This window comes from Eschscholzia californica, unplaced genomic scaffold (assembly GCF_041429995.1).
Source record: "Eschscholzia californica isolate CP2 unplaced genomic scaffold, dmEscCali1.0.p SCAF_1, whole genome shotgun sequence".
In the NCBI taxonomy this organism is placed as follows: Eukaryota; Viridiplantae; Streptophyta; class Magnoliopsida; order Ranunculales; family Papaveraceae; genus Eschscholzia; species Eschscholzia californica.
In genome coordinates, this window is record NW_028238198.1 from 73,612,391 (window position 1) to 73,624,597 (window position 12,207).

At 35.6% G+C, this 12,207-nt stretch overlaps 2 protein-coding genes across 2 annotated transcripts; both read right to left on the reverse strand.

Moving 5' to 3' along the window:
• Nucleotides 1-497: 497 nt before the first annotated feature.
• On the reverse strand, nt 498-6,100 carry LOC147569016 (cytochrome P450 709B2-like). Its single transcript, XM_086671559.1, has 5 exons — nt 5,627-6,100; nt 4,528-4,751; nt 1,881-2,131; nt 1,423-1,795; nt 498-1,085 (listed from the first exon to the last, which is right to left on the reverse strand). Exons 1-5 carry the CDS (start codon nt 5,904-5,906, stop codon nt 654-656), a joined length of 1,560 nt encoding a protein of 519 aa, XP_086527685.1. The 5' UTR covers nt 5,907-6,100; the 3' UTR covers nt 498-653.
• Nucleotides 6,101-7,791: 1,691 nt separating this feature from the next.
• Nucleotides 7,792-11,159, reverse strand: LOC147569017 (cytochrome P450 709B2-like). Its single transcript, XM_086655473.1, has 5 exons — nt 10,762-11,159; nt 9,979-10,202; nt 9,017-9,267; nt 8,559-8,931; nt 7,792-8,396 (listed from the first exon to the last, which is right to left on the reverse strand). The coding sequence occupies exons 1-5, from the start codon at nt 11,039-11,041 to the stop codon at nt 7,965-7,967; spliced, it is 1,560 nt and encodes a 519-aa protein (XP_086511599.1). The 5' UTR covers nt 11,042-11,159; the 3' UTR covers nt 7,792-7,964.
• Nucleotides 11,160-12,207: the final 1,048 nt, after the last annotated feature.

A 12,207-nucleotide genomic window follows, 5' to 3' on the forward strand; every position in this document is an offset into this window, starting at 1 on the left:
CTTGTGAGCAATGTGGGACTATTACAATCCCCCACCCTCAGCGAAGAGCCGTCCTCGGCTCTGATACCACTTTGTAAAGCCCCAAGCCTTAGCAGTTGCCGATATTGTCCCCGCTTTAACCACCCAGGCCCAAGCCCACACGGGTACGGGGTTTTGTTCTTGGCGAAGGCACCACAAGCCCACCCAAAAGGCCTCGGTACTTACTAAGCTTGAGCTTACACATATAGCCCAGTCTCTGGACACTCTTGTGAGCAATGTGGGACTATCTTCATTAAGTAAAAGTGTTGTAATGATCTTCATTAAGAAGGTAATAAATCATACTTCTACTTTTCAAGCTTCTTAAGACAAGTATCCATTAGAATATAGAGAGTTAGAGACTAGCTTTTTATTCCAAAAATGTTTACTACGTTTCTTGTTTTGGTAGAGCTTCTATTTTTTCTTAGAACCATAATGTCTATCTCCTGTGAACCAACATAAAGCTTGTGGACTCAACCCAATTAGATATTAGCCAACTTTATTAGACAAACAACAACCTCACTTATAAGACTCTCTTACATATATGACATATCATATACTTCATTTCTTAAGTACCTAACTATGTTTTTTAAACACCAAAATAACCCAACAGAAAGAGCAAAGAAGAATATTCTTAATTAGACATTCAAAGGTCTCAGTACTAACGGAAGTCCAAACTGTGGTTGCAAAGTGAGATTGTTGACCGGTGCGTGTTTGTACTTCGAAGATAAAGAGAAAGAGAACCTCCGAAGAAGCATAGCTATTATAATCTTTGCTTCCATCATCGCGAAATTCTGCCCGATACATGCTCTTGGTCCTATTGAGAACGCAAGTAGAGCATTTGGATGTTTAGCTGCTTTTGATATCCCATCACTAAACCTCCATGGGTTAAACTCGTTTGCATCTTCACCCCAATACTTTTTGCTCCTGTGGATCATTGGTATAGGAATCGATATCGCTGTGTCCTTGGGAACCATTAATTCCCCCAACTTTATATCTTCTGACGCCTTTCTGATCAACATAATTACCGGGCAATACAACCTCAATGTTTCAAGAACAACCATGTTCACCTACACAGTTTCTATCAAGTTAGTTCTTGAAAAAGTACACTCAGTAATTGTAAATTGATCAATTATCCATGTTATTTGTTTTGTGGGAAAATAGCTAAAGTTTGCAAAGGATTTCAAGGAGTAAGGTTCCTACAAGTTTGCAAGCACTTAGTATGTAAGATTTGCACATAATTTCAGAGTTTGTTTAGGTCTCCATACAGAGCCGAAATGTAAATTTTTTTCACATGTCTTTTAACCAAGACCAACAGAAAATGGGGTCTTCGACTCAATTTCGTTTTATTTCATAATCAATCCTAATCTCTAGTTTTATGGTAGAAAGAACTCTTGAAGGCCTTACCAGTTTCAATTTGTTGAGCATTTCAGCGTCCGGAATGTCCATCCCACATTCCTTCAAGACTTCTTGTCTTAGACTTTCTTGCCATTCTTGATTTAAACTCAACAAGAAAAGAGTCCATGTTAGCAAATTGGAGGTGGTTTCGTGCCCTGCAAAGTAAAATGTCTTGCACTCCTCTATGATCTCATCCATGTTCAATTTTGGACCTGCTTGCTTCTTTTCACTTGCAGATACACCAATCATCATCCCTAGTAGATCATCACCGTAACCAAACTCTGGACCTTTACTTGTTCTACTCTCTATGATTGCTCTCAATGTCTTCTTTATTTTCTTCTCTAGCTTCCACATTTGAAGATTTGATCGGGTCGGAATGTATCTGAAAACAGATAAGGAGATATATTAGACGTCTATTTGAAATCTAGAGTCCTACACAGTGAAGGATAAGGAAGTGAATGAATTACTGGCTCCCAGGAATGATAATCTTAGAACTAGAGGCAACTGCGTATCGTTGAAGCTCTCGTTGCGCCTCGAATACTCCTTTCCCTTGGTTGTAGCTATTTCTGAAGGCGGTATGTGCAATTATATCAGCAGTTAAATCTTGAAATTCTCTTCTCATTTCAATCTCTTTGCACTGATCCTTTGACTGAGTCATTTGAATTTCCCAGCTCTCAAACCTGGACAGAGTGCATTCTGCCATTGTTTTTGTCATCACCTACCCAAAGCCAATTTTTCAGGTCAGAAATCTGAAGCTATATCTTGTGATGGTGACATGGACAAGAGTGTGGCTCAATTGTTCTTGCGTTGTAGACTAGTGAACTTGAGGTTTTGGGTTTGATTCCCACTTCATACTTTTTTAACTGTTTTAATTTGATGTTGTGAAATTATTAAATTTAACTATCCTAAATTCATATAAAATCAATTAACTACCCTAAAACCTATAAAATTCAACCATCCATCCTATATTCCTACAAACTTCAATTTATTTAGGCTTGACAGTATGCTGCTTAATTCTCAGCTTAATAACTACATTTACGATACGGGGCAGAATGATGATTTCTCAAATTTAGATGGGATTGGAGCTCTTGCTAGAACATTGGTGGAAACTAAGAGAGATAAAGCATATCATTTAGTTTATTTGCTTATCACTTTAGCATTAACTTTGCCGGTTGCAACTGGCTCCGTTTAAAGAGTTTTTTCAGCTACGAAACTAGTTAAGCTCACTTAAGAAACAAGATGAATGATTTGTGGCTGAATGATAGTTTAGTAGTCTTTATTGAAAAAAAAGTGTTTAGTGAAATTGAAAATGAGTTGATTATGCAAACATTTCAAAATATAAACTCTTGTAGAGGTCAATTGGGTTTGTAATCGTTGATGTATTTATATAATTGATGAATATAAGTATTTTTTTTAATTACTATATCTGAAAAAGAAATTATTTAGATACATAAATCCGCACTCCCTAAGTGAAAATCTTGGATCCGTCCCTGGATATAATAGTGTAACCGTGAAGCATACATCTCTGCTTTGGTATGCAATATCAATTAATTTTAGTGGCAAGAGAGGAAGATGGTGTTTGTTTCTCTTATAATTTTTCTTCTCAATTTTAGTTCTGAAATCTAACTTAAGAATCAAACTGACTGGAGTCGTAGTTTAGAAGGTTTGTTTTTATCTTACTCGTGTGTCTCACTTTGGATGCAGCTAAGATTAACCTAAAATAAGTATAAATTATGAGTACATAGTCTAAAATAACTTGATGGTGCATTTGATTGCAGAATCCAGATTCCGGTGGCTACCAAAAATCTTAGGACTCTTAAATTCTCAGGATTTTTAAATCCAAAATTTGTATTGAACAAAATTCCATCCTACCCCCTAAGAATTGTTAGGATATTGGATTAATAAACCTAAATTCCAAACTTAAATCAACAAAAAAATATCTCCTTATAAACATATTTTTCTGCAAAATAATAATTATTATTTTTTTCAAAAAACATTATTTTTTTTCCAAAAATCATTTTTCCTGCAGCAAAAAAAATTCCAGGAAAACTCATTTTTTCCCCGAAAACCAGGTTTTTCTGACAACCGTTTTTTCCCCGGAAACCCATTTTTCCGAAATAATTTTTTGTCATAAATTTTTTTTCCCGAAACTGATATTTTTCCCCGAAAATAGTTTCTTCAAGAAAACAGTTTTCCCCCAAAACCATTTTTCCCGAATTTTTTTTTCCAAAAACATATTTTTCCCTACAAACTGTTTTTTCTCACAAACCTTTTATTTCCTCGAAAACCTTTTTTTTATCGAAACGTTTTTTTATAACCAAAATTTGTTGAAACTTTTTCCCCAGATAATTGTTAATTTCTTCCAGAAAATAGAATTTTTCCTAGAAAATCGTTTCACCCCCCCTCCCCCCCCCCCCCCCCCCCAAACTATTTTTTCTCACATAATTTTTCCCTAAAAGCTATTTTTTCCTTTAACCGAAATTTCATGAAAACAGTTTTTCTCTAACACATCATTTTTTTTCGATAACCGAAATTAGCTAAAAATATTTTGTTTTAAGAAGACCATTTTTAAGGTAAAAATTGTTTTGGAAAAAAACAATTTTCGTGAAAAAAACAGTTTGCAGGAAATTTTCATTATCGAAATAAAATGGTTTTCAGGGTAAAAAATGTTTCTTCGGGAAAAAAAAACTTTTAACGAAAAAAATTGGAAAAAGAATTTTCAAAAAAAAAAATTTATGAAGAATTTTTAAAAAATTTCTCAAAGAAAACGATTTTTGAAAAAAAAACAGTTTTGAGAAAATGAGTTTCGGGAAAAAGAAAAAAAAAATGTAAAGAATCGTTTAAAAAGCTTAAATAATAATAAGTCATAGGATTTTTATTAGTTACCAGACAAACCACGAAAAATAAATTGGACTCATGAATCCGTAGAATTATGAATCCTAAGGACTCATGAATCCACGGATTCATGTTTCCGTCATGCAAACACACCATGAAATTACTATTGTGTCTCTAATAAAAAATTAGTCAGACACGGGAGAGCTAATTTCAGGGGAACCAGACTTAGGCAGTAAAAGGAACAAACAACACCGAGGATAATTTGGATGTTTAGAGGACCTTAAGTTTGTCAATATGAAATGCAGGATTGAGAACCCTCCTATGTTTAACCCATTCCAGTCCGGTGATAAGAGCCAATCCCTTCCCTATCATAGCAATCACTGTTGGCCTTGAATCAGGTTTCGTGTAGTAACCAAACTTGTTCGATAAAACTTGTTTGGCCAGCTCTGGATCAACAATGCAAATCCTTGGTACTGTTCCAGACCAATACATAAATGTTTCTCCTGTTGAAAACAAAAAAAATGAAAATCATAGATATAAGGTTGAAGATGTTTAAGACCTCCTGTCTGATGGAAATATATGTCAGACAATTCAGATTCCGACGAGATAAACAATTTAGATTCAGACAATGATGAAACACAAATACCAACATAGAGAAAAAAAAGGTCGGCGTTATGGGGAAATAAAGAAATTTTCCGGGGTGTGAAGTTTTGGGTGGAAACAAAAAAAATTACTAATTTTTAGTTTCTCCCAAACAACCAAATATTTATACTCCACTTTTTATCTTCTTCTTCCTTTCACCTATCACCACCACCTCCGGCGAATTTCACCATCACTGGCGACTTCCACCATTTCCGGCGAGATCTTTTTTTCCTCTCCTTATCCTTCTCTCTCTTCTGCCTCTCTCTGTCTCTCTCTCTCTCACTCTCTCTTCTGTTTCTCTTTATCCTCTCTCTATCTACTCTCTCTCTCTCTCTCCCTCTCTCTCTCTCTCTCTCTCCGGCGAAGGGGCAAACCAGACAGGATCTAGTTTCTTCAGACCAGATCTTGTCTGGTTGTAACCAGATGAGCTTCGGCGAAGGGGCTCCTCCCTTTGCCGGAGACAGATAGAGAGAGAGAGTCAGGAGAGAGAAGAGAGAGAGAGAGAGCAGATAGAGAGAGAGTCAGGAGAGAGAAGAGAGAGAGAAACGGGAGAGAGAAGATGTCGGTCGTCGCCGGCGACTTTCTTCCGGCAACTTAAAGGTGTGTTTGGTTTGATTTTTTTGGTTTCCCACTGTCTTCCCTGGAAATTTTTCTGCTTTCCCCAAAACGGTGGCAAAAAAAAAACATGTGAGGGTGTGAGATTAAATATACAGAGAGTAGAGAGAGAGGATGATACCAAATTGAGAGGACCATTTGAGGTAATGAGGTAAGAGTTTAGGAGTGATGTCATGAAAGTTAGGGTCCATGAATACGATATCCCTTGCTACTTTCTTCAACTTCTTGATTTCATCCAAAGAACCAGATATGAATTTGTAAGGAGGGCCTCTAATTCCCTGTTTCTCAAAACATTTAGTCAAAGAATAAGGCCTCCATATGAGAATCTTAATAAGTTTCAATAACTCTGACATCAATACAACTGAAAGCAGAGCCACCACTGCTTGTAGATACCACTCCATTATCTCTATCTTCACTTTCACTTCAAAAACCTACTCAATTCTCTTGTATTTATTGTTAGGGTAGTGCTCACTTTGGATTGAAAAGGTTCAACCTTTTCATTTGCAATAAATCCCACACATTCATCCGTTTAAGAGTTTGGGAATGACCTTACTTCCTACATTTGTCTCCATTTTCTCCCATTTCAGGGTTACATGCAACCAATCACCTTATCATTTCTCTTTTTATATATTTGACAAACAAAATAGGAAAAAGATAATGAATACTCCCTCCGTCCCAAATTGAATGACCTAATTTTTATTTTGAGTTGTCCCATTTTGTGTCCTATTTCTAAAAATAAAGAGAGGAACTTTTGACTCTTTCCAATAGTACCCATTACTATCAATTTAATGACAACTTTATGTAAAAGTAAATTAAACTTTTTGTTGTAAATTAGAAAAGTTAGTGAGGATACAATTAGAAATGTCATGTAATTTTTTAAAGTCAAACCTTAATTAATGATGTTCCCTTAATAAGTTAAGTTTTCAAAATAGGTCATTAATTTTGAGACTGAGAGAGTATTTTATAATTATTACGTAAGTCCAAATTACTAAAAAGAAAAAGTTCATAACTGATTTTTTTTCTATTTCTCTTTAAATTTGAACTCCTATATATAATTTTTTTTTTAATTAAATGGAATCTCAATAAAACTTACCTAATTAGAGAGGATTTTGGATTATCTTTCTAACAAGATCCACTTTTAATATTTTTTTCGATTTTTCTTTCAAACAAGATTGGCAAATCAAATTTTTTTCGTTCTTTTTCTAATTTCTATGTACTGTTTCTTTGTTTGAACTTGGAAAGAGGTTCTCATGTTTTATTGAAAGAAATAGCTTCTAGGAATTCATGATTGATAACAAGGTTGTCTTTTCATGAATCATGATTGATAAATAAGCTTCTAATCAAAAGTATCCATTAGAATTTAAAGACTAGCTTCTAATTCCAAGAATGTTTCATAGGTTTCTTTTTTTTTTTTGAATTGGTAAGCGTGTGCCTCGAACCCTTGACCTTTAAGTTGGAAGACTTACCTCTTACCAATTGAGCCAAGGGTTGTTGGCATGTTTCATAGGTTTCTTGCTTTGGTAGAGCTTCTATTTATTTATTTTTTGTCGTTCAGTACATCAAACAAGGCAAAAGCTAAAAATTACATTAATAGGAAACTAGGCGTGGTATTCCAGCTCGAAGATCTATTGCCATTCCTCGCCCATTTAGCTAGCTGATCTGCTTTCTTATTGGCTTGCCTTGGGATATATGTGAACCGGGTTCCTTTAAACTCGGATGCTTCTGTCTTTATCTGTTTCAGGTGCACTATTTGATTGCCAATGGTGTTGTCTTAGGCTTGTGTAGGTAATCGATTAAAGATTTGTTATCGCTTTCTATATGAATGTATTCTTTTTCCAAATCCATTGCCCATCTGACTTCTCAAAATGGCTTTAGCTTCACATTCCTCTGAATTTCTAGCGCTCTTGTAACTCCGGCTATAGCTTTGATACAAAGTTGATTTGAGTTGTATGCGATGCAACCTATTCTTGTTGCTTCCGTTAGTTTACTAAAAGACGCATCTACATTTATTTTTATGTACGGTTCCACCGGTGGTTTCCATTTGGTCTTCCTTTTACTTTCTGGTCTAGTATTGACTTTAAAAGTTATGTCTGGCATTTGTTGTATATTTTGGATAATCCTTTGAGGTTTTGGTTTCTGATGCTGGAAGCAGTATTCACATCTGGCCTTCCATACGAACCATATGATTCTTTCATACTGTCTGACTAGTTAGGCTCCAACTGTTCCCACGTCATGATCCATTCTTCTAGTTCAGGCTTCTATTTTTTCTTAGAACAAACATAAAGCTTGTGAAATCAACCCAATTAGATATGGGCCAACTTTATTAGACAAACAACAAACTCACTTATAAGACTCTCTTACATATATGATATATAATTTACTTTCTTTCTTAAGTACCTAACTATGATTTTTAAACACCAAAATAACCAAACAGAGAGAGGAAAGAAGAATATGCTTAGTTAGACATTCAAAGGTCTTAGTACTAACGGAAGTCCAAACTGTGGTTGCAAAGTGAGATTGTCGACCGGTGCATGTTTGTATTTCGGAGATAAAGAGAAAGAGAACCTCTGTAGAAGCATAGCTATTATAATCTTTGCTTCCATCATCGCGAAATTCTGCCCGATACATGCTCTTGGTCCTATTGAAAACGCAAGTAGAGCATTTGGATGTTTAGCTGCTTTCGATATCCCATCACTAAACCTCCATGGGTTAAACTCGTTTGCATCTTCACCCCAATACTTTTTGCTCCTATGGATCATCGCTATAGGAATCGATATCGATGTGTCCTTAGGAACCATTAATTCCCCCAACTTTATATCTTCCGACGCCTTTCTGATCAACATAATTACCGGGCAATACAACCTCAATGTTTCAAGAACAACCATGTTCACCTACACAGTTTCTATCAAGTTAGTTCTTTGTGGGAAAATAGCTAAAACTTCCTAGGTTAATTTTTCTTTTGTGAAAAACAATCTATCCATTTTCTAGGTTAAATTTTCATAATCAATTTCGATCTCTAGTTTTATTGTAAAAAGAACTTTTGAAGGCCTTACCAGTTTCAATTTGTTGAGCATTTCCGAATCCGGAATGTCCATTCCACATTCCTTCAAGACTTCTTGTCTTAGACTTTCTTGCCATTCTTGATTTAAACTCAACAAGAAAAGAGTCCATGTTAGCAAATTGGAGGTGGTTTCATGCCCTGCAAAGTAGAATGTCTTGCACTCCTCTATAATCTCATCCATGTTTAATGTCGGACCTGCTTGCTTCTTTTGACTTGCAGATACACCAATCATCATCCCCAGTAGATCATCACCATAACCAAATTCTGGACGTTTACTTGTTCTACTCACTATGATTGCTCTCAATGTCTTCTTTATTTTCTTCTCTAGCTTCCACATTTGAAGATTTGATCGGGTTGGAATGTATCTGAAAACAGATAAGAAGATATATTAGACGTCTATTTGAAATCTAGAGTCCTACAAAGTGAAGGATGAGGAAGTGAATGAATTACTGGCTCCCAGGAATGAAAATCTTAGTACTAGAGGCAACTGCGTATCGTTGAAGCTCTCGTTGCGCCTCAAATACACCTTTGCCTTGGTTGTAGCTACTTCCGAAGGCGGTATGTGCAATTATATCAGCAGTTAAATCTTGAAATTCTCCTCTAATTTCAATCTCTTTGCGCTGATCCTTTGACTGAGTCATTTGAATTTCCCAGCTCTCAAACCTGGCCAGAGTGCATTCTGCCATTCTTTTTGTCATCACCTAACATACCCAAAGCCAACTTTTCGGGTTAGAAGTTTGAAGCTATACCTTATGATGCATATAATTGTGAGAATATATAGTCCCACATGGGAGAAGTGGTAACTAGCAATCGAGAATATAATATATAATTCATCTCCACTCTTTGCCAATTGGGTTTGAGTTGGATGACCACAAACTTAACATGGTATCAGAGCTAGGCCCACACGTGATAGGCTTAGAAGCCACACCTGCTCCACGCCACCCGAAACAAAAGAAAAACACGTGGGCGTGTGAGAATAGTCCCACATAAGAGAAAAGGGTAACTTGCAACCAATAAGATAATATATAAGTCCTCTCCACTAATTGCAATTGCTTTAGAGGCAATAGAGGAATGTGGTGTTTGCTTCTCTTTGAATTTTTTTTTTCTTTTCAATTTTAGTTCTGAAGTCTAATAAGATTCAAACTGACTGGAGTCAGTAGTTTAGAAGGTTTGTGTTTATCTGACTCGTGTGTTTCACTTGTTTAAATGTCTGACTAAGTCTAATTTTGGGTGCAGTTGAGACTAATATAATATATGTATAAATTATGGGGCCATTGTCTAAAATGACCTGAAATTACTATTGTGTCTCTGATCAAAATAAGTCAGACACCGGCGAGCTAGTTTCAAGCGAGCCAGACTTAGGCAGTAAAAAGAACAAGCAACCCCGAGGATCATTTGAATGTTTAGAGGACCTTAAGTTTGTCAATGTGAAAGGCAGGATTGAGAACTCTCCTATGTTTAACCCATTCGAGTCCGGTGATTAGAGCCAATCCCTTCCCTATCATAGCAATCACTGTCGGCCTTGAATCAGGTTTCGTGTAGTAACCGAACTTGTTCGACAGAATTTGTTTGGCCAGCTCTGGATCAGAAATACAAATCCTTGGTTCTGTTCCAAACCAATACAGGAATGTTTCTCCTGTTGGAAACAAAAGTGAAAATCAGAGATGTTAGATTTAAGGAACATGGTACTGCTGATCTAAACTATTACTTCTATTTAATTTTGGGAGGGAGATGTTTAAGACCTCCTGTCTGATGGGAATATATATCAGACAATTCAGATTCGAATCAGTCAGACACCTCAGATTCAAATGAGTCAGACAATTCATATTCGGAGGAGACAGACAATGATGAAACACATACACCATCTTACAGAAAAAAGAAATACTGTATTAACTGTGTTAAGTTTGCGGTCATCCAATTCAAAACCAATTGACAATGAGTGGAGACGAACGACAATGAAACACGAGACACATTGGAAAAGTATCCAAATATCTCAAGTGATTGAGTTCCTCACTATTTAGTTGTTTGTTTTGTACTCTACAAGAATGGCTTAAATAATAATAAAAAGAGCCACACACACTCCAAACATATATATACACCAACTCAAACTAACATTAACAAAACAAAAGAATAGAGAAAGAAAAAGCATGTGAGGATATGAGATTAAAATATACAGAGAGTAGAGAGAGAGATACCAAATTGAGAGGACCATTTGAGGTAGTGAGGTAAGAGTTTAGGAGTGATGTCATGAAAGTTAGGATCCATGAATATAATATCTCTTGCTACTTTCTTCAACTTGTTGATTTCATCTAAAGAACCAGATATAAATTTGTAAGGAGGGCCTCTTACTCCTTGTTTATCAAAACATTTAGTCAAAGAATAAGGCCTCCATATGAGAATCTTAATCAGTTTCCATAGCTCTGAAACCAATACAACTGAAAACAGAGCCACCCCTGCTTGTAGATACCACTCCATTATTTCAATCTTCACTTTCAATTCCTTTCCATGCCATTTAGAGACATACTAGTCCTTTGGTATTTATATATTGTTGAATATGTGTGTATGTGATTGCATGCATGCATGTATGTATTATGTGATGATGGATGTGTGGAGAGGGCTAAACCTAGGTAAGATGATGTCATTGCTGAGGCAAGTATGATAGATGTGTAACCATGGACCAAGTTTCCGTGGCTGACATGCATATAATAAATCAGACCCTTCATATCTTTAAGGGTTAGGGAATGACCTCATGCACTTAATACATTTGTTTCCATTGTGTTCTATTTTAGGATTATATACAACCCATTACCTTGTCATTTCTCTTCCATACATGACTAACCAACTTCCTCTCTTTCACTTTGGACAGAAAACTTGAACCTTCTGTTTTTGTTTCTATTCCCTTTTAGTTAAGAGAATTTCGAAATTTTGTCAAGGTTGAAAGTAGATTAATAAGAAAATTTGGTATAAGAAGCAAGATTGCCAAAAAATGGAAAGTCCCAAATCTAACGGAAACGTCCAGATTTTATCCTCTCGCTCTCTCTTATTTAGCCAAACCTTGTCAACGGTGAGGCAATGGTGGATCCAGGATTTGGATCCAGAGGTAATGAACTTATATACGAAATGGGAAAAAAAGTTGTAAATACAATAATTAACAAAAAAAAATTATCAACACAAATAAATTATATAGTATAGAGTATTACGGTTGTATATTAAATCAAGAGCTGAGCCAGAATTTTACGTTAGATAGAGCTGACCATAAATTAAAAAGTAGGAAATCAGTTCGGAGGACTAATTTTAGACCAGAAATTTTTTTGTGTGAATACAGTTGCTTGACTATATATGTTCATTGTTGAACAAATAGTTGTATTTGTTTTCTAAAGGCAAACAAAGGATAGTTTAGAAACCTAAAACTCATAATATTTTAAATTATCTTCTCAAAGAAAACAAAAAAAAAAAGAAGAAGTAAAGGTAAGGTGTCTAAACCTAAGAGCATCTCCAATGCAACACTCAACAAAAACTCAATTAATTCAATGTGTTAAGTGTGAATTGAGTTTCTCTTTCCTAGGTGCCACTATTGAGATACTCGATTCAAAATTCTTCTCCAATGCAACACTCAAAAAAACTCAACATTTACTTTAGAT